The sequence below is a fragment of the Aethalodelphis obliquidens genome, unplaced genomic scaffold (genome assembly GCF_003676395.1).
Source record: "Aethalodelphis obliquidens isolate GAN/ISIS:26980383/991018 unplaced genomic scaffold, ASM367639v1 scaffold137, whole genome shotgun sequence".
Classification (NCBI taxonomy): domain Eukaryota; kingdom Metazoa; phylum Chordata; class Mammalia; order Artiodactyla; family Delphinidae; genus Aethalodelphis; species Aethalodelphis obliquidens.
The window spans coordinates 512,415-535,590 of record NW_020838081.1 but is presented as its reverse complement, the minus strand read 5'-3'; the positions used below and the strand labels follow the sequence as shown (position 1 = coordinate 535,590).

Here is a 23,176-nt window from a genome sequence, read left to right as displayed (position 1 = left end):
TTATGATTTGGGGTTAGGCGATGGCTTCTTAGATACAACACCAAAGGCACAAAGCAAAAGCACTTCTTCTACTGTGACTGAGTAAAAGGAGCCACAGACAAAAGATCACATACTGTATGAATCCATTTCTATAATATGTCCAGAATAGAGAAATCTATTAAGACCAAAAGGAGATTAGTGGTGGGACTTCCCTGGTGGCGCAGTGGATAGAACTCCGTGCTCCCAGTGCAGGGGGCCCGGGTTTGGTCCCTGGTCAGGGGACTAGATCCCACATGCATGTTGCAACTAAGAGTCCGCATGCCACAACTAAAAAGACTGTTGGCTGCAACTAAGGGGCCCATGTGCCACAACTAAGGAGCCCGCCTGATGCAACTAAGACCTGGCACAACCAAATAAATAATTTTTTTTTTTAAAAAAAAAGGAGATTAGTGGTGGTCTAAGCGTGCAGGGATGGTGGTCGGGGGTGGGGAGAGAATGGGAAGTGACTGGTAATAGGTATGTCAAGTACCTTTTTCAGGTATGAAAATGTTCTAAAATTAGATTGTGGGGATAGTTGTACAACATTGTGAATATACCAAACCCAATGAATTATATACTTTAAATACCATTTAAATATGGTATTTGAATTATATTTCAATTAAGCTATTAAAAATATAGTAATGAATTTAGAGAGAAGGATATGATCTGCTTAGAAAGGTAAGTCACTTTTTGTATATTATTAGAACAACATCATCTATGCTGCATCTTCACTGCCACTTTAGTGAACAGTTTGATTACTTACCTGTTCCCATTCATGCTTTGTTAATTGTTCAGAAAGGGATCCATTTGTTCTGATTCCCCGAGCTGTAATGGTTGTACCTACTTTATTTCCCTTCTCAGTAGCATGGTCTCCATCTATTGGAATTGGTGGCATCAGCACAGATTTCAACTACAAAACAAATTTATGCTTTAGCCAAACCCTATGCTCAGGGTGCTGCATGTAGAAGCTTCAGCACTAGTTGCTATTCTGTCTATATTGTTGTGCCTTGACCCAATGGAAAACACATGGTCCCCTTTTCCATCTCACCTACCTCATGGTCCCCTTTTCCATCTCACCTACCTCCTTCATCTTATTGATCAACTGATCTCTAAAAGTGGGGCTGTTATGTTCTGTTTGTACATTTTTCAAAAAGAGATACTGTCCTAAGGGAAAGTTTCCCGTTAGAGTTTCTAAAAGACCCCAGAGGCACAGATATCAGTAGAGATATGTTCTGTGGCGTCCTGACAGGAAAAAGAAGATGCTAAGGGAAAACTAGTCTCCCTCTGAGCCTTTATCTATACATGGGGCTAAGAGAGAGAACTAACAGGCCTAGAGTTCAGAAACACCTCAAGAGGATGGTTGCTTTTCCTTTTGCTGTGTTTTCCAGGAGAAATGAGAGAAAGTACATCTGTGCCTAGGAAAGTGCACAAAGGGGACATAAGTTGAAAACTTCGGAAGCCCTTCAACTTAAATGCACTGGGTTCTCAGTCAGACCTGCAAGCAATTGATTACATTCTCTAATCCTAGTAACGAAGGCAATGTATTTCTTTGGAAATAAAATATCTCTCTGATAGTACATCAATTACTATAATCCCTTCTACATTCCCTTACATAACTTGAGACTGTAATTTTATACTTGTTTCTTTGCAGTACCATACCTTTATACAAAACAATTGGAAATAATACTTCTGTTACATTGGTGACCTTAGTTCAGTGATGGACAATTCTCTGTGGTAGACACTTAAGCTTCTTCTATAAACTAGGGTGTATATAAAGTCTTACCTTTGTTTTTCAAAAATAAAATTGAACCTTATTCTGAGGTCCTGTCTCATTGAGATGGTTGGAGTTCAATTTCAGCTATTATTAGTGAGTTCACAGCCTACCCTCCCTGTCTCCCCACCAGCAAATGTCGCCAGGTCTTAGGCAGAGCATAATATTCTGGGAGGACACTCTGGACGTGGCTCCACACAACTCACTTCTGATAAGGTCATCAGGCAGGGCAAAACCACATGGTCTCTTAAGTACATGTGGCTCCACCGTTTTCAAGGCCACTTGGGATCAGGATACTTTGTTCAGCCCCTGCTAAGGTACCACATCATCATTCTCTCCTGGGGGTCCTACTAGCCATCCCTTCTCACAACCCCTGCCAGGGAGTTTGAAAAATACTAAACCAGAGTCTTAGTGTTATAGAGTCTTCCTTCTCTGTCCCTCTGCATTCACCCTCCTCCCCAACCTGCCGACCTTACAAAATACCTTTAATGAACCTAGAATGGAGGTTGTCATCAGGTTCCCCCAACCCTACCCCTCTCCTATTAACAATTATACCATAACAGCAGGTATCAACAGGAAGCATGGTCACCCCTACACTTGGAGGGTCCAAACAGATGGGCAAGTGGGGGTTATAAAACTGAACTTGAAAACCTGTTTTTGTATCTCATCTGGTAGAGTTTCACACAACAAGCACGTGCTACCAGTTCAACTTCACTCTAGGCAGGGTAGACAAAAAATACACAAGTCAAATTTCTACCTTTAAAGCCAGTCTTTTCAGTAGGTGGAACAATGATCCCCAAAGGGGGTGAAATTTGAGGTACCCTGGTAAAATTCCTGGCCCCAAAATTTCTCCCCAGGGTCTGTCTTGGTGACTGAAATTCAAACCTTAGTTTTAAGTATCAGGAAAAAGAAGAGAGAGTTGCAGAATAGAGTTATGTTCAAAGCTTACTCTATGCCATTTTCTTCATCTAGGAAATTATATTTAATCCTCCCAACAATTCAATACAGTAGGTATTTTTAGCTTCAATGTATAATACATGTGGAAACTGAGGCTTAGAAATCGTTGGCAGCTTGCCCAGTCACCCAGCCAGGAAGTGGCAGAAGCAGGATGTAATGGATGTAATGCTAGCTACATCTGTCTGATATCAGAGCTCCATGGTGTTTGCTAGGTTAAGGTGGCTCTCAATTTAGGGTCTCCACAGAGACAGTAATGGGCATTCCAGACACATGCTCTTAATATCTCAAATAGCCCTAGAGAGGCCAGGCTTCTCAGGCTAACCTCAGGAAAGGAAAAATTTTCAATCTGATCATTTGGTACTGGCTGCCATGGCTGATTAGCGCTGTTGTCACAGGGCAAGTGGTGGTGGACTGTTGCATTCCTGCCATGTGCTTGCCGATATTTGACTGACAGAAACATCATGTTCCCTTGCTCCTGGCTAGAATCATATCCACTCATTATGTTAACAGTGACTACCCCATGTTGATTGAAACGTCTTATTGACTTGACTGTTTGCTGATATTATAAGAAAGGTGACTTAAACTAGGTACCTTAAAATTTACTGCAACTGGGATACTTTTGAGAGTAAAGGGATGTGCTATTAATAACTACACCAAGACAACAGGTGTAAACCAGGAAGTATGGTCATCACTGGGTGAGGCTGGGGACTGGGGTATGTAAAGTCACCACAGAATCAGGAAAGGGTTGTAAAAAGATTTTTTTCCAGTTTTATCTTACACTTGCCCTACTTTGGTCTTAAACCTCTTAGGAGATATTCAACAAACATTAATTAATACTTAACTACATCTTGGTGCTGGGGTTGTATCAGTGAACTAGAGAAGCAGGGGAGGATGGTAAACAAACAGTACTACAACTGCTTATTTAATTTTGGTAACTTTTATGAAGGATATGTACAAGGGGCTTGAAAGCACACAGAAGGGGACCTGATCTAGTGTGGAGGTCATGGATGGCTTTCCAGAGGAGGGGTGTATATTTAAGCTGAAATTAAAAGGATGAGAAGGAGTTAGCAACAATATTATCATTCATATGTGTATAAAGGCATAAGGGCTCTAAAAACTCAAGGTGGGACTTCCCTGGTGGTCCAGTGGTTAAGAATCTGTTTTGCAATGCAGGCGACGCCAGTTCGATCCCTGGTCGGGGAACTAAGATCTCACGTGCTGCGGGGCAACTAAGCTCACGCGCCACAACTACAGAGCCCACATGCCGCAACTACAAAGCCCACGCACTCCGGAGCCCGCGTGCCACAGCTAAGACCCGACGCAGCCAAAAATAAATATTTAAAAAAAAAACTCAAGGTGAACAGGAATCACATTTCTGTCCATATCAAATTAAATTCTAGCTCTAGACCCCACTTGCTTAGATTGGTTGGAAGTCGATTATCAGTCCTGAGGAGTAAGGGTTTAGGTTTCTCACTAGGACCGTACAAGATCACCTGGCTCCAGAGCTGCCACTGGTCCTCATGCCCACCTGGCACCCCGTCTACCCCCTAGTCTGGGAGTGTTGGCTGGGCTCTGGTACAGGCGGAAGACGATTGCAGTCACTCTGCAAGGCCCAGCCAAAGACGCTGTTCACTACGGCTGGGAGCTTCACAGGCCCCCCACACCCACTACCCTCAGAGTGTCAATACATATTCCTGCTCTGCTTCTGCTGTATTGAATATGATTGCTTAAGTTGAAATATTAAAATATTCCCCCCCAGATTACCCTGAGCCATTTGGAATATATAAGGGAAATCATACCAATTCAGAAATAAATTGCTGTATGATTCCATTTCTATGAGGCACCTAGAGCAGTCAAATTCATAGAGACAGAAGACAGAATGCCAAGGGCTGGGGAAGGTAGAATGGGGAGTCTGTTTAATGGGTAGAGTTTCAGTCTGGGAAGATGAAAAGTTTTAGAAATGGATGGTGGTGTCAGTAGTGATGGTTGCAGAACAATGTGAAAGTACTTAATGTCACTGAACTATACACTTAAAAATGGTTAAAGTGGTAAATTTTATGTTTTGTATATTTTACCACAACTTTAATTAATTAAGTAGAAATTTTAACTTTTCAAAAATCAGGATTTTTCACTTTTAGAAACTATACGAAATGCCGATATTTCCTCATTTTTCCACTTTCACCATGAATTTTTTTTTTTTTTTTTTGCGGTACGCGGGCCTCTCACTGTTGTGGCCTCTCCCATTGCGGAGCACAGGCTCCAGACGCGCAGGCTCAGCGGCCATGGCTCACGGACCCAGCCTCTCCGCGGCATGTGGGATCTTCCCGGACCGGGGCACGAACCCGTGTCCCCTGCATCGGCAGGCGGACTCTCAACCACTGTGCCACCAGGGAAGCCCTCACCATGAATTTTTAACAATGCATTTTCCATATATAGAAGTTATCCATTTAGTTCCTTATCATGCAATCATAGATTTTCTTAAAATTTGTACTAATCTTTTCAGAGTTACAGCAACCACTAAAACACGAATCAATACAAAATAATAAATGAAGGGAGGTACGTATCCCTTTATAAATCTCTGAGACAACATTCATGCAAACACTGCTTCTTACTTTGTTTCTTTCTATACGGTGGAGTAAATTCAAGTCTGTGGACTCTGATATCCCTCCATGTATGACCAGGATTTCATTGTCAATGATTGTACCAATTGGGAGCCAGGTATAGATGTCTTCCAAGACTTGTAAGATCTTTTTCCCATGTAGCTGTAAGTAAGAGCTTGAGTAAGTTTGTTTTTTTCTGATAGTTCAAGTTTATTGAATAGTCCCAACATATGGACAAAACCCCACAGTTTTCATGCCACCCAAAGAAGGTCAGGATGGAATCACTAACCAACAAGCATGCATTAATCATGTCTTTTTGGTCTGTATTTTTGATACTTTGACATTTTGGTGCCTTGCTGACCCTTGAGAAGAGACTGCCCCTCCCAGGGCTAGTTAATTCCTAGAGATAGTAAAGGACTTGCCTTTTGTATGTAAGTGAGGCTACCTTTCATATGCAAACCAAACTATCCAGAGCCTATCCTCCCAATTAGTCCTTTATGGAATTCTCACACCCAGGGTCACTATTGTCAGCTCCAGTCACCCCAGGGCCAGATACCAGACAACCTGGGACAAGCCCTAAGCCCCAGAGCCTGCTAAAACTATTCAAACTAGCCAATCCTAAACCTGTTTACAATGCCTCACCCATTTCTTCCCAAGGAAACCACAATAAAGGCTTTTGTCCATGTCAAGGAAACCACAATAAAGGCTCTTGTCCATGTTTGCCCTCATTCCCTCCCCCTCTGACTGACCCCCGGAGTGCTTCCCCATGTGGCCGCAGGGTGTGCTGTGCCATGCCTCCAGTTTCTAAGGAACTATGAGTAAAAACCTTTTCCTTCATGACAGTCATTTCCAGGTCTGCACATTTTACCATACCTGAGTAGAACAAATCCCAGGTACCTTTAAAACAATGGAATATGTTTGTATCTATGCTAAAACTTGCACAGAAGTCACAATGAAAAAGCTTGTGTCTAGAAAGAAAAACAGGTCTTCACTATGGCCAGGGCTTCCTTTTTTTTTTTTTTGCGGTATGAGGGCCTCTCACTGCTGTGGCCTCTCCCGTTGCGGAGCACAGGCTCCGGACGCGCAGGCTTAGCAGCCATGGCTCATGGGCCCAGCCGCTCCACGGCATGTGGGATCTTCCCGGACCGGGGCACGAACCCGTGTCCCCTGCATTGGCAGGCGGACTCTCAACCACTGCGCCACCAGGGAAGCCCCAGGGCTTCCTTTTGTGCTTTTATATTATTGGCATGAATTCTGACTAGTTCTCCCCTCACCCTTCTTGAAGCTTTCTTTTTTTTTAACTTCTATGTATAAACAGCAAAGAAAATGCAAAAAACAAAGAGCCTTACCTTATATTTATGCAAAACTTCGTTTGTGAAGCCATACCTGAAAAAAAACAATGGGATTTCAACGCTTTCATTGAATGTTGAGAACTCCTATTTACATGAGTCAAGTCATGCAAAAAAGGGAGCCCTTGCCATCTCGCTACCACAAGTATCAAGAACTCAAGAAACTAGACTTTATTTGGAATGATTACTTATCCAAGACTTCGGTAGGCACGATGGGAAAGAAGAAAAGCAGCAGATGACATTGTCCCTATCCTCAAGGAGCTTCGGGAAAAGAAGATAAATTTTCATGAAACAATTACACGACAACTTAAGAAATACATGGTATGCACAGGTGTGTAAGTACTGTAAGTATTCAGAGATGTGTGCTGTGGCCACTGGGGGAGAGTGTGTGGGAAAATGCTTTTCATTTAGATAGAATTTCTCAGACATCCTATATTTTATAGTAAATGAATGATCAGGGGGCAAAAAGACTGAATAAAGACAAAGAAAAGCCTAGAAGATAACAAGTTGGCTCTTTATACTCTCTCATAAAGTTCATGTAATGGTATTGAGGGTTTTAATAGAAAGTGTCAGGAATTTTAATGCCTGAATAGCAGTCACTAAGGGAGAATTAATGATGAAAACTTTTTTTCAATTACTTTCCTTGCCTTAGGATAATAATATATACCTTTAACACCTTTAACACGGTGAAGTCAGAACACAGCACACTCACTCCAGGTTTCCATGCAAATCATATCATGTGAAGCTTCTACAGGGTAACGTTATGTTTTCCAAGATGAACTCAGCCCTGCCTACTCAACAGCACCTCGAATCAGCTTACCCCAAACTGAACTCATCCTTCTCCCTCACCCCAACTTTCTCCACTTATCATGTTCCTAATAACAGTGATCTTGCAAATTCAAGCTAGGAACCTGGAGATCATCCCTAATTCTCTCTCCTTTCAAGTCCCCCATATCACGTTACCAAGCCTTAAATCATTGCCTAAACTTCCTCCTGAATATATCTACTGCTTTGGGTCTCCATCTTTACCACACAAGTCTAAGTGAGACTCCATCATCTATCTCTTCAACTACTTCCTAATTGGCCTCCCCATATCAATTCTTGTCCCTCTCCAAACTAATCTTCCTGCTGCATTTTAAAACACAAATTGTATAATACTCTTCAATGATTTTCTCTTGTCCTCAGGAGAAAGCCCAAATTTCTTTGCAATCATTTCTTACGTCTCCAGCCCTATCAGGTACCATCCTGTCCTTCAGTCTTTGTTCCTCCCATCCTGAACTTCTTTCAAGTCTAAAAAGTCCTTTCTCAAGTTCTGCATAAGTTGTCTCCTCACTGTGGAACAGTTTCTCATCCCCCCTGCCACGGTCCTCTCTTGATCGCCTAATTCATCCTCCAGGTCTCAGGCTAATGCCGTACTTCTATGGGAGAACCTTCCAATCACCCCTCAGACAGATTGGATCCCCCACTTTACAAACTCATCACACTTGAAAAACCTGCTCAACTCGTGTCTTCCCTGTTAGATGTAAACTCCAGTAGGGCAGGGGCCATGTCTCTTTCACTAACCATTGTAGGCACTAGATAAATACAGTTGACTAGCTAAATAAATGGAAGGATAAATGGCATGCCCAAATAAACAGATTGAGCTTTATTATATATAATGGGTCTCTGAAAGTAGCCTTGAGATTTTGGGTTTTTTTTTTTCTTCATAATCTTATCATTTGCTTCCATACTTGAGGATTAGAATTGAAACTGTGTTCAGGCCAAGCGCCAAAACTGCCCCAAAGACAAAACTAATCAGCTGCTGAGCTTTGATCTAGGCACCCAAAAGCCCAGGACCATAGCATGAAACATGCCATGCCTTCTACTTCCCTAGAGCAAACTGGATTCTGTTTTTCATAAAACAAGAAACAAGAAAAACAAAAGGAGAAGGAGAGGAAGAAAAAGAGGAAGGGAAAGGGGAAGGGGAAGAGGAGGAGGAGGAGGAAAGAAGAGAAAGGAGAACATTTGTCACTTACTGAGCCTTTCAGCAAAAATTGGTAAACCATTTAACCAATCTTTATTCCCCAAAACTCCAGTGAGTCAGATAGTTGAAACGCTATGTTACAGCTGTTCTCAAATATGTTTATGAACAACTATGCCAAAAGCAATCACCGTGTCATAAAAAATATACACATCAGTGAAAAACACAGTACTAGTTTCTGAGACAACATGTGATGCAAGCCAAAAGAGTAGCAAGAGAATGAGTCCATCTAAACCTGCTCATACAACCTACCACACCTCCAAACCTGGCCTAACACGTCTACTCGGCACACAATTTGGCTTGTGAAGGCTGGGCACGGGAAGAAGGAAACATAATAGAAGGGCGAAGGAAGAACGGGAAGAAAAGATAGGAAGGGAACTTTAGAGCAATTTATACTCACTCACACAGCAGAAGATTGGGGGAGGTAAATCGCTGTAAGAATTGAGCTCTTCCTTGAGATTCTCCTCATCCCTGCTTCTCTACACTCACCTCTCACTCTCCGCTAGGAGCTAAACATGGCAGCATTTTCCAGAACAGGAAACAAAAGAGGAAATCCACAGGCCTAGGTTACCTCATATTCATCATAAAATCTTCATGGTTGCCTCTGTTCAGGTGCAGGTCATTGGGGTAGACCAGAAAACTCACAAACAGGATCATTAGGATCTCCATGGAATTTTTTCCTCGATCCACAAAATCACCATTAAAAACATATGGGTTGCTCACTGAGGGGAGACCATTCTGTGGAAGGAAGAAGGAGAAAAACAAGCAGTTAAAAGAATGTACTTTTAAAAGTAACGCTTTGTACTTAATGTCCATGTGGATGTGGAGAAAAGAGGCTGAATTAGTTCTTCCACTGGGAAAAATCTGCTCACTCACTCAAGCCAGTTTCACTTTCCAGGGCAGGCATCTCCTGCAAGGGACCTTGGAAGTGAAGGATTAGCTTGGGACAGGAAGACTCCAGGGGGATGGGGATTGCTCATTCTACTCACCACCACCTACTATGAGTTTTCTCTGAAAGAACCTGATATTTGTCCTATTAAAAATGGTTATTCTCGGGCTTCCCTGGTGGTGCAGTGGTTAAGAATCCGCCTGCCAATTCAGGGGACACGGGTTCGATCACTGGTCCGGGAAGATCCCACATGCCGCGGAGCAACTAAGCCCGTGTGCCACAACTACTGAGCCTGCGTTCTACAGCCCGTGAGCCACAACTACTGAGCCTGCGTGCCACAACTACTGAAGCCCACACACCTAGAGCCTGTGCTCTGCAGCAAGAGAAGCCATGGCAATGAGAAGCCCGCGCACCACAACGAAGAGTAGCCCCCGCTCACCGCAACTAGAGAAAGCCCGTGTGCAGTGAAAAAAGACCCAACACAGCCAAAAATAAATAAATAAAATTAATTAATTAATTTAAAAAACAAACAAAAATTAAATAAAATAAACAAAATAAAATAAAATAAAAATGGTTACTCTCATCTCTTCCTTAGGTAGAAGAGGGAAACTTCTACCCAAGGAAGAACACTAAACTAAGAGCCAAATGTCGTTCATTCTAAGGGACCCTTATTTAACTTCTCTGGGCTGTGATTCTCTCAATTTGAAAAAAGGGAATGACACTATATTCTCCACACACACCCCCACCCCAGAGCAAACGAGAGAACGGGTATGAAAGCACTCAGGAAAGTGTAAGGTACTGCCCAACTGTGAGCAGGGCTAACACACCATCAGTACACTCTGATACGATCACACCAGGTGTTACAGGCATGTGTTTTGACTTCTCACTGACCAGGGCCATATTTGTTGTTAAATATTTTGATTACCACTCCTGAGTATGAGATAATACTTTAAGATACAGTGTTAGCACAAAAAAGGACTGGGATCAGGACAAAGGTCTGGTCTTTATAGCAGCTATTCGCTCGTTTACTTCTGTACTACTAAACTCTAAGATAAAACACGTCATGCCTGGTAGGGAAATGGTTGAGTGCATTTCTATTGCATAGTAAGATAAATTCAAATGTTTAAAAAATACATTACAAAGAGAAAATTTTAAGTACTCATACATCCTAATATATGTCCTCCTTCAAAAAAGTTACCTTCAAGAAATAATGCACGTATTCTAGTTATATTAATCTTTCTCAAATGATTTTCAAATTCCTTTTTTGTTAGATTTCAAATTACATAAGAAAATCTTATTACTTTATACTCACCACCTAGTATTTATATACATTTAAAAATTTTCATATCAATATGATAGAAATAGTTGAAAAAATATAATACAAGTTGTAGCAAGTAACTTAGGGATTCCAGAAATCATTATGCAATGAAACATGTCCTGAAGGCAACTGGAAACAAACAAGCAAGTAGTGGTGTAGTGTTCTGGGCCAGAAGACTTATTCTCTAATTCAGCTCCACTTTTACTCATGTGCCTGTCCTTGGGCAAGTTATTTGATCTTTATGAACTCTAGTTTCCTCATCTGTTAAATGAGAATGATAACTTCCATACTTATCACACAGGGCTACTTCGGAACTAAAATGAGACTGTGTGTATAAAATTTCATGAAAACCATAAAGCACCATACAAATTAAGAGATTCATTTTATTATGGCCTCCAAGTTATTTCTATTTTTAAGATCCCATTATTTTATATTTTCTTATACATTAACTCACATAACCTTATTCACACTGGGCTTAGATAGTGTGAGCCAGTTATAAAAATATAGGCTATTGGTCATCAAAACGTAAAGAAAAGGGGAATGATTCTGCATCTCTGATACACTTCCTTCCCTCAGCCTTCAGCTGGCTGGGATGAGTAAGCTGGAGAAGTCTGAGAGGTGCTGAAGGCTATAGGTTCTATTGGGATGTCCAAGACTGAAGGGGGCTCAAGGAGCAGCAGCAGAGAGCCATGGAAGAACTAGGTCTGAGAGGACATGTGGACTCCTTGATTAAGGGGAGACCCTGCCTCAGAGCATGTGTGTGGTCTTGCTTGGGAGAGAGGGATCTGGATCTTACCAGAAAAAGTATAGGAGAACTTCTTTTACATCTCTGAAGCTAAAAGAATACTAATACTTGTATTTAGAGACACCTAGGAACATAGAGACTTCCTCTCACACTCTTGATGCAAGAGTAGAAAGTGTTGTGCCTCCAACTATGGAGAGGTTTAACCTAGCTTAAGCAGAAAATTAAAAATGGAAATAACCTAGTACTTAAGGGGATCCAGTAACCAGAGAGAGGCAGACCAATCAGATCTGCCAAAGTATGATCCCCTAATGAGACAAGACCGCTGGAGGAGACAGAGGACACTTTTTTTTTTTAAGAGTACCATGAAATAAAGAACAAAAAGTTAATAATTCTTGGCATGAAAAATATGCTATTCAAATTTAAAATAGCATAGATTGGCACTAACTAAAAGAAGGAATGGTTGAAAAATACATTACTGACCTGAAAGAGCAAGCAGATAAAAAATCTCTCACACAGAGCAAAAGGCAAAATGATGGAAATCATGAGGAATGAGTAAGAGATTAGAGTTCAGAGCCAAGAGAACTAATGTGCCAATAATAAGCATTCCAGAATCAGGAAAAAGGAACAGATGGAGAAGAGGCAATAATTACATAAATAAGAGAGGGAATTTTCTATGGTTAAAAAGAGACTTCAGCCTGAAGTTTGAAAGAGCTCATGATTTCTATGCTCAATGAACATGTATTGATTGCTTGTTATGTACTAGATACAGTTTTAGGGTGTTAGAAACACAGAAGTAAACAATACAAAGTCCCTGCATTCAAGCAGCTTGCATTTAGAGAATCTAACACCCACATGCCCCATAGAGGAAAATACTCAAGACAATATTCTAACCAAATAATAGCAGTAACAATAAAAAGTCCTTAAGCCAGGGAAAGACTAAGAGGAAAGAATACAGATGTGAACAATGAACCTTGCAATATATAATTAAATATAAATCAATAGCAATAATATGGAAATTGTGTTTAAGTACAAAGCAAGGATTCAAGAAATAGAAGAGACATACTATGAAGGAAATCTAATAATGGTCAAGAAATAAAAATATGGCATGAACAATAGCTAAGGATTTGCAGGAGAGCTGAAGGGAGAAAAGTAAAATTCTCTACAAATCTCATCTGAATGGGAGATGTACATGGAAAATGTGAAAACAAATATATTTGTCTTACTGGAGGAGAGAGAGGCTAATGGTGGAGGAATAAAGTTATAGCTATTTGAGAAGTATACATACATACATCATTTATTAGAAATGTCAGGAATGGGAAGACAATGACTAATGAATGGAAAAGCACAGTAAAAGTGCCAAAGAAAACAATAATTTTAAAAACTTCACCAAAACAGCAAAAAGAAAGGAAAAAAGGATGAAACCAAGAGAAATAAATAGTAAACAAAGTAAAATAGAAGGACATTTTTCAAAAATATGTGTTGTTATACTAAATGTGAGTGGGTTAAATTCTACCATTAACATACCAAGACTACCAGACTACATTAAAACACAAAACTCAGGTATGTATAGTTTGTGAGAAATACACATGAAAAAAATAAAGGGAGACTGAAAACAAGGTAACTACAACAAAGAAAAAGCAAAAATGCAAATATTAATATTAGATAGAGTGGAATTTTTAACATTAAAAGTGCTAAACATGATGATAAAGCAACATTATATCATAATAACAGGCACTTTATAAAGAAGATACAATTCATAAACTTGTATTCAATAAACAAAAGAACAAGTTTTTGCTTTGTATATTTAGCTACTATAAATGCAAGAAGATTTTTTTAAAAATACAAACATAGTAAATCATTCAGATCAAATTATTGGTTTAAAATAATGTCCACAAATTATTTGACACTCCCTTTAAAAGGTGAAGTCTAATTTACCATTCCTTGAATGTGGGTTGGACTTAGTGATTTACTTTTAAGAAAGGAATAAGAAAAAGCAGAAGTGATGGTGTGCAACTTTGGAGACTAAGTCATAAAAGATACTGCAGCCTCCTATCTGATCTCTCTCGGATCACTCACTCTGGGGAAAGCTAGCTGATATGTCATGAGAACATTCAGGTACCCTGTGGAGAGGCCCATGTGGCTGTTTTGTCAACAGCCAGCAAGGAACTTAAATGCTGTGCCATGTGAGTCAGCAATCTTGGAAATGGGTCTGCCAACCCCAGTCAACCTTACAAATGACTGCAGCCCTGGCCAATAGCTTGACTGCTAGCTCATGAGAGACCTTAAGCCAGAACCACCCAGCTAAACTGCACTCAAATTTCTGAACCATAGAAACTGTGAGATACTAAATGTTTGCAGTTTTAAGCCACTAAGTACTGGGGTAATTTATTACAAAGAAATATACAGTATACATATTTAGAAAGATATAGATGGAAAAAACTGAATATACAGTTTACCCTTGAACTGCAAGGGTCCACTTATATGCAGATATTTTTCAATAGTAAATACTGCAGTACTTGAGAACCTGCTGTATAGCACAGGGAACGCCACTGCGCTGTACAGTAGAAACTAACACAACACTGTAAAACAACTATACCCCAATAAAAAATAAATAAATAAATTTCATTATATAATAGGTAAAAAAAAAAACACTACAGTACTACATGGTCCATGGTTGGTTGAATCTGTGGACACAGAGGAACTGCGGATGAAGAGGGCCAACAATAAGTTATTCGTGGATTAACTCTTGCATTGTTCAAGGGTCAACTGTATAACTAATGAACTTAATAGATAGATATATGAAGAACTTTGCATCCTATGAATAGAGAATACAATTAATTTTTCATTTGTCCACAGAGGCTTCATGAGAATCAATCATATACTTGATTTCAAAGAAATCCTTAACAAATTCAAAATAAGAAACATTTCATAGAACACATTCTCATATCATAATCCAATAAAATCTGAAGTAAATAAAAATATGATTCAAAAAATTCCAGCTTCTTGAATTAAGATCCTTGGAAATTAAAAATTGTAGTCTTAATAACCATTGGATCAAAGAGGAAATTAATAGCAATATTATAAGTTCAACAGAAGGCTCAGTTAAAACTAAAATTAGAAAAGATGCATTGCCTGAAATGCCTTCATTATTAAAGAAGATGCACGTGAAAGACTGTATTCATCTTAAGACATTAGAAAAATAAAACCAATCAAATAAAGATAAAAGCTGAAATTAATGAAATGGAAAACAAAAAAATGAAAGTTATATAATCCAAAGGGTGATTCTTTGAAAGAACAAATTGATAAAATTGATGATAAAACTCACCATGAGCCTGATTGAGGATAAGTGAAAAAAGAGAATAAATGTAAGATTAAAGATTGGAAAAAAGACAAAGATATACAGAAGTAAATTTTAAAACTATATATATATATAGAGAGAGAGAGAGACAGAGAGAGAGAGAGAGACAGAGAGAGAGACAGAGGAGAGAGAGAGAACATAATATTGGCATCTGTGGCAATGTACTTTGACAATCTAGAGAAATGGAGGATTTTCTTGAAAATTAGAAGCTACCAAAACTGATTCAAAAGAAGTAGAAAACTTCGAAAGTGCATTGGTTGCATGTTGCTTTATAGCAGAGCTCTATCTCAATTTTTAAGAGCAAATAGTTTTAATGTTACTTAAACCAGCGATTCCCATCCTTGGCTGCACATTAAAATCACATGGAGACTCCTAGGTGTCCATCAGAATCTCTGGGAGTGGGACTCAGGTATCAGTAGGTTTTTTTCCCCATTTTCTTGGGTGATTACAATGTATAGCCAAGTTTGAGAACAAGGGATTTAAGTTCCAAACCATAGAAAATGATGTACATCTCTCCAATTTATTTCATAAGATCAATAAAACCTTAATATCAAAATTTGAGAAAAGCAACAGTCAAAATTTGAGAAAATATGTAAACATATTTTCCACTGGAATGACCAATTTTCTGGTAGTAGAACTCATCCCCAGTTAAACCAAACTTTATAAGTATTTCACCTCTACTATGAGCAACGAATACCGAATTTCTTTAGTCAAACCTAATTTTAAGCCCCTAATAGTAAGGGTCAGCTAAGCCATCCACCTTACATGGCATGCTTGACACCCAATAAGTTTTAACCTTTTCAAAAAATCACACGACTTCAAAAGATTGATTTGTGATAATGAAGCTCGTTCAATAGAAAATGTTACTGTCTGTGAAAGTGATTCTAAAAGGAGTCCTAAATATATACTGAACTTCTGTAAGTGTTGAGCCTCTGAAGGCAAAGGCAAGACTTACTTGGATGTATAAGAACTGCATTGTTGAGCCAGGACTAGTTGTATTACTCTATATAGTCTGAGTTCAAATACGTTTTAGTCTTAGAATAATAAGAGAATTGGAAAACAGATAAAAAGAATAGCTAAGTCTCCTGGGACATGGGTCTCTAGGATATTTAGGCTTCTAGCTACGCTACTGAGATTTCTCTGGATTTTCTTCAAAGAAGCAAACACTGCTGCTGAGGGAACCCATCCTTCACTCAGTTCCAGTAAATCAAACTCTCTGGCTTATTCTGCAGCTGATATACAACAAACCATCTATGACATGGTGATCAAGGTGACAAATACAGAAAACCTGGGGTAACTACAACTCTGAACAGCATTAGATGACCTTCAGGGGGAAAAAAATAGCAGATCACAATTAATTAACTTGAGTAGAGATAAGGAGACCTATTTCCCACTGAAGTATTTTACATAAGACATCTAGAAGTTATCACAATTTTGGGGGGGCATTTTCCCGAGGCACATCAAACAATAACCTCTGGACCTCAACTCCACATAATTTTAATTTTTATTTCTTTTGCAAACTCTATTTTAGAGATCTGTTCTGATTATAACACACTGCCTTAATCTCAAAAGGTAAAGAATTGACTACTGTGGCAGTGGGAAGCATATCAGCAATAGAGAAAAAAGAAAATATTTAATGACCTTCACAGCCGGAAAATTTGGGGCATAGGGCGTGGGGTGGAGGATAGTGGAGAAGAGAGAAAGAAAAGGAAAACAAGGCTGCGTGGCTTCCATGGACAGCATCAGTATGACACCCATAGGGGTGAGAGGTAATTAGCTTCTCTCTGTCCATGTGCAGCTCTTTTTCAACTGTAGGAGGTTTCCACACACAGCATCAATTTAACAAACTAACTTGCCAATACTTGGTCTAAAATTTCAAGCTTTCTCGTCAATGAGGAAAAGGATCTGAATGAAGTATTCCAAACTGGTCACTCTAATTAAGCAAGAGTGGCTGATTAAAATTAACCTTTTCAGAAAATAAAGTCTAAAAATATGACCTAACTAATGCCATGTAAATTGCTTCACTTGCTGATATGTGAAGCCATATAGAGTTGGGATGCCCTTTTAGGAAAGGTGTGCCATGGTTAACCGTGTGGAACCCAGAGGAAAGAATTCCCTTCAAATCCAGATAGGACTGTGAGCTGAAACTGTCTAGCTTAGTCTTAAGGTGCTAAATGATAGAATTTGTAAGGACAACCAAATATTAAAGAAACCAAAAATGTCAAAACAATCAAAAACGATCACTGGTACGGATTCCATCATTTATTGCAGCACACCACAAAAAGGGTGTGGGAATAAAATCTTTTCTGATCCTTCAGAACTTTCCTTCATGATTTAGGCACTTATCAAATTACTAAAACTCTTTGAAGGGATTGTCTTAAATGTCACCTCCTCCAGGAAGTCTCCCACGACTTAGACGCCCCTCCAATGTGCTCCCTTGGAAACTTGTTTACCCCAGTTATAACATGTCTCACCCTGAACTGTCTTGTCTTTTCATTAGGTGACCTACCCCACTAAACTGTGATATCTTTGGGGCCAAAAACAGTTCCATACTCTTTCATCGCTGGGCTCTCAATCTCCACTTCCTGAACACCGTCATTGGTTAACACTCAAAATATTTCTTGCTTTCATGTGAATGCTATAATTTCACCTTTAGTCCTTTTTATAGTACTTCTTACCACCCACCTCCTCCTGTTCAATCTTTACATTAGCACTTTCCAGTTTTATATATTCCATTTAGTTTTGCCAATGGAATTAAAGAAACATTCTCTTTTTGCATCTATCTACTCCAGAGTCCTTTCCCTGATCGCACCTTAATATCTTCAACTACCTCTTGAAAAATTTTCTAATTGCCTAGGAAGTCACTTTTCCCATTTAATTTACTCAACTATTTTCCCTTTTTTGTATTTTCCAAGACCTCTAGAAAAATAATTACCAGATTTTCTGTTGTGGCTATTCCCCACATACCTCCACCCCCTCCTCCTTCCTCAGATTGTAATTGTCAAAAATAGCAGGACTGTACTTCTGAACATTTATATGGTGTTATGTAGACTTAAATCTCATTCCTCAAACTGCATAAATAAACTCCCTTTTGCCTTCAACTCATTCAGAAAGACTTCCCTCTGGAAATCTGGGCCTCCCTTCGGGATGGTGCCAGACTCCTGACTCCTGCAGCCCTCTGGAAGGAAAGGACCCACTCTTCACAGGATGGAGACCTCAGGGTCAGGAGTTGGGGTGGGTCCACTTGCTCTTTAGAGCCACCAACAGACTAACACTTTGCCAGCCTCTCCTCCTTCTAGGCCCATGAGCTCTAACTAAACGTCCTTCCTCTGCATCTCATCTCTCAGTCCTGTGGCCAACCCACTTAACACACCTGCTTTCCACTTGCTTGACCTCCTCATCCCTAATATTCTCTTTCACTCACTTCAGCCACCCACATGCTGGATTCCACCTTGGACTCATTCATCCCCTAGGACTACTCCCCTTGCAACTTCCCAGCCATCCTGCTTCCTGGGCCTCCTGCCCTGACCTCAGAGAGCATGGCAATCCTTCATTCCACCCATTTCTCCCAGTTGGTTGCCATCCTGGCCTCTTCCTTCCCTGCCCAGACTGGATTCCGTAGCTGATCTCCAGAATTGCCCTATTTACCAGAACCCTCAGTTCCCTGCCGGCAAACCTTTGGCTGGACTTCCTGACACCAACTCACTACCTGGATGGCCTTCTATTTCTCCTGACCCCACTCTCTGGCTACCAGGCCCTAGACCTTTGCTTAGGCCTCCTGCAGTCTCAACTGAACCTCTTCCTAAGTGCTGGCTCCATTCATCCACTCCTGGTTTGGCTTCCTCCATTCCCTTCCAAGCTCCCATTCTGAATGAATGAAATGAAAACCTTGTATTTCTATTATAATTTAGTACTTTAAAAAATGCTTTTGGATATTTATGTTATCTTATTCACAAGACAACCTCTTATGGGGTGGAAGCTCAAGAATACTGCAGCCAAAGAAGAACTAAATAGACATTTATCCAAAAGACAAACAGATGGCCAAAAGGCACAAGAAAAGATGCTCAACATCGCTAATTATTAGAGAAGTGCAAGTCAAAACTACAATGAGGTATCACCTCACACCAGTCAGAATGGCCATCATCAAAAAGCCTACAAATAATAAATGCTGGAGAGGGTGTGGAGAAAAGGGAACCCTCCTACACTGTTGGTGGGAATGTAAATTAGTGTAAATCAGCCACTATGGAGAACAGTATGGAGGTTCCTTAAAAAGTTAAAAATAGGGACTTCCCAGGTGGCACAGTGGTTAAGAATCCGCCTGCCAATGCAGGGGACATGGGTTTGAGCCCTGCTCTGGGAAGATCCCACATGCCACAGAGCAACGAAGCCCATGCACCACAACTACTGAAGTCCACGTGCCTAGAACCCGTGCTCCGTAACAAGAGAAGCCACCGCAATGAGAAGTCCGCACACTGCAATGAAGAGTAGCCCCCGCTCGCCACAACTAGAGAAAGCCTGCGCGCAGCAACGGAGACCCAACACAGCCAAAAAAAAAAAAGGTTAAAAATATGGTAACCATATGATCCAGCAATCCCACTCCTGGGCATATATCCGAAAAAGACAAAAACTCTAATTTGAAAAGATATGTGCACCCCAATGTTCATAGCATCACTATTCACAATAGCCAACATATGGAAGTAACCTAAGTGTCCACCGACAGATGAATGGATAAAGAAGATGTGGTATATATATATATATATATATATATATATATATATATATATATATACACAATTGAATATTACTCAGCCATAAAAAAAAGAAATAATGCCATTTGCAGCAATATGGATGGACCTAGAGATTATCATACTAAGTGAAGTAAGTCAGAAAGAGAAAGACAAATACCATATGATATCACTTATATGTGGAATCTAAAAAATAATACAAATGAACTTATTTACAAAACAGAGCCAGACTCACAGACATAGAAAACAAAATTATGGTTACCAAAGGGGAAAGTGGGGGGAGAGATAAGTTAGGAGTATGGGATCAACAGATACACACTACTATATATAAAATAGGTAAATAAAAAGGATTTACTGTATAGCATAGTTTCAGGTGTAAAGGAAAGTGATTTGGATATCCAAATCACTTTCCTGTATACCTGAAACTAACACAATATTGTAAATCAACTATATGTCAATACTATTTAAAAAAAGAGGGCTTCCCTGGTGGCGCAGTGGTTGGGGGTCCGCCTGCCGATGCAGGGGACACGGGTTCGTGCCCCGGTCCGGGAAGATCCCACATGCCGCGGAGTGGCTGGGCCCGTGAGCCATGGCCGCTGAGTCTGCGCGTCTGGAGCCTGTGCTCCGCAACGGGAGAGGCCACAACAGTGAGAGGCCCGCGTACCGAAAAAAAAAAAGAAAACCCAACCAACAAAGAGGAGTCATAGCACTGGAAGAGCAGCTGAGCCTGGCAATGATGACTCAGGGTGGAGAAGAGAAGAGCAGTTTGGAACTTGCTATGGGGGACTACTTTCATGCATCATTAGTGCACAATGGAGAAGAAGACTGCTGTGGCATGCTCACTTCTGAACCAAATAACAATAAAATAAAACAGACTGTTTCCCTCCCCTTCCTCTGCCATCTAGACATTTTCCATATAATAAAGAACATAAATACAATCAGGTACAAATCCTAATGGATCTACAGATAACAATAATATTAAACAAAGGCCCAAATTAAATCTTTAAAATTTTTTTGTGAAACGTGTGAAAAAACCAAATCTTTCAACTTCTTGGATAAAAACTGTCCTATTATATCTGTATTTGTACCTATCCCTAATAAAACTAATATTGTTATTTGTCCTAGGACTGCCTTCCCCCAACAAAAATATAAATATTTAGCAAAATAATCATTTACCTTATAGTAGATCAAAAAAAGATCATCCAGTTTCCCATGCAAATCACCTGGAAATGAAATGAAAAATCGCTATTCAGTAGGAACAAGAATTTAAAAACTGAAAAGACAAAAACTCTAATTTGAAAAGCTACGTAACAGAATTTAAAAACTGAAATACTACTGATATACTCCAAGCGTTTTCAGGACATCGGGTTTTTACCCTATGATGATATTAATTCAACAGACAATTTGTTTCCATAGCACTCTATGGAAACTTTGTCCCCTTTCCTATAGGGGACAGCATCCAATGTGGCAATTACCTATTCACTCCTGCCATTTATGGGCCTCCCTTCGGGATGGGCCTCTGTGCCAAGTGCTCTGTGCCACTCTCTGCCAAGTGCTAGACTAAGGGTTTACGTGAATTGTCTTGTTCAATCCTTACAACCACTCTATGAGATGGGTATTGTTTTCATCAGACTCATTTTACGAATGAAGCTCGGAGTAGTTAAGTAACTTATGCAAAGTTGCCCAGCTACCAAGTAGCAGAGCTGGAATTCAAACTCAACTTTATCTCTCTTCAAAAGTGAAGCTCTGGGCTTCCCTGGTGGCACAGCGGTTGAGAGTCCGCCTGCCGATGCAGGGGACACGGGTTCGTGCCCCAGTCCAGGAGGATCCCACGTGCCGCAGAGCGGCTGGGCCCGTGAGCCGTGGCCACTGGGCGTGCGCGTCCGGAGCCTGTGCTCCGCAACGGGAGAGGCCACAACAGTGAGAGGTCCGCGTACCACAAAAAAAACACATACAAAAAAAATTGAAGCTCTTAGTGATTGTTCTGTACTACCTACACTGTAATCTCTAGGAGAACAGCAGTATCATCTATATTGGCATTAAACCTCAAATGCCTCCCATAGTACCTGCTGCGTAGTAGGCACTCAATAATTAAGTTTAATTGCTAAATGCAAAGGTTTTTAAAGCCACATTTTCAAAAATATGCTCCAGCAGTAGCATCTGAAACTTAAAAATTTTGAGTAGATAGTTGACATTCTCTTGATGAGACTATTAGAGAAAACAAAAATGAAAGCATGGCTTTATAAAACTCAGCCAACTGAGGGAAAACATATAAATAGATGAAGCCATTAATTTAAAAACAAGAGTAAATATGTGAGTATTCAAAAGCCCTATTTGGATAACTATTTCTAGGTAAATATTTGACTTTCATAACCTCTGATCATAAGTTTTTATTCCTTGTATCCAACTTAATTACCAAATATAATTTAATTCAGGAATACTTTTCCTCAGTTTGCTTAAAATGCTACAACCAAACTTAACCAAATATATGCAAGAAATGACTGCAGTTATAATGGGAATAATAAAATTAAAATCCTACATCACCAGCACTTATTTATAAAATGACTACAATATTAAGAGCATATTAATACTACCATATACTTAAATCTCATTGCTCTCACTCCAAATCTAAGGAAATAAAAATGGAAGGACTTTACTTATCAGTTAAATATATATTTTTAATTATTTTGTTTTCCTAATTTTCTTCAGGATACTCCAATAAAGATGGTTTAAAAAAAAAAAAAACAACTTCAGCTAAGAAAATATGAGCTCATTCACTCAGCAGCTACATTATGCTGCTTTAAAGGAGAGGCACCAACGTACACCATTGAGAATAAAGGTGCCTTTCGGGCTGACACAGCAGAGGCCTGTATATGTTTGCCAAATCTGTGTGTGGTTAGTGCTTCTGAGGCCACATCAGAAAAATATGAGTTCTGATGGCAGGGAGGAATTTCTGAGAGGGAGACAAGCATAATAATAAAAATGCTGTGAGTCAGGTATTCTGTAGAATTTGTTTAATTGGGAGCTTTAGAATATCTGCAATGCCTTAATGGACAAAGTATTTCACTTCATATCAGTAAAACAAGCTACTATTAGCAGCTTTGGTTCCAGTTAAAAAAAAAAGCAAAAAACAAAAAACCCCAAAGATTTGGGTGGTCAGAACTGTTGCAGCTGGTATGCTAATAAATGAATTGGTTTCAGCATATTAAGAGTTGAGGCTATACAAATATTTTTATTTTCATTTTTTTCATAAGCTGCCTTATTATTTTTTAATTAATTAATTAGGCTGCTCCAGGTCTTAGCTGCAGCACGTGGGATCTTCGTTGCCGCGTGTGGGATCTTCCTTGCAGCATGCAGGGTCTCTAGTTGCGGCATGCGAACTCTTAGTTGAGGCATGTGGGACCTA

The 23,176-nt window shown here is 39.8% G+C and overlaps 1 protein-coding gene across 1 annotated transcript in view; it reads right to left on the bottom strand.

Moving 5' to 3' along the window:
- The window catches only part of PPEF1 (protein phosphatase with EF-hand domain 1), a 148,772-nt gene that overhangs the window by 32,871 nt on the left and 92,725 nt on the right, over window positions 1-23,176 (bottom strand). Inside the window, exons 11-15 of the mRNA XM_027099716.1 lie at window positions 20,947-20,993; window positions 9,287-9,453; window positions 6,696-6,732; window positions 5,359-5,508; window positions 782-928 (exon numbers count right to left, since the gene is read on the bottom strand). Of these exons, the coding sequence (XP_026955517.1) occupies window positions 782-928; window positions 5,359-5,508; window positions 6,696-6,732; window positions 9,287-9,453; window positions 20,947-20,993 (548 nt within the window). The remainder of the gene's footprint in view (window positions 1-781; window positions 929-5,358; window positions 5,509-6,695; window positions 6,733-9,286; window positions 9,454-20,946; window positions 20,994-23,176) is intronic.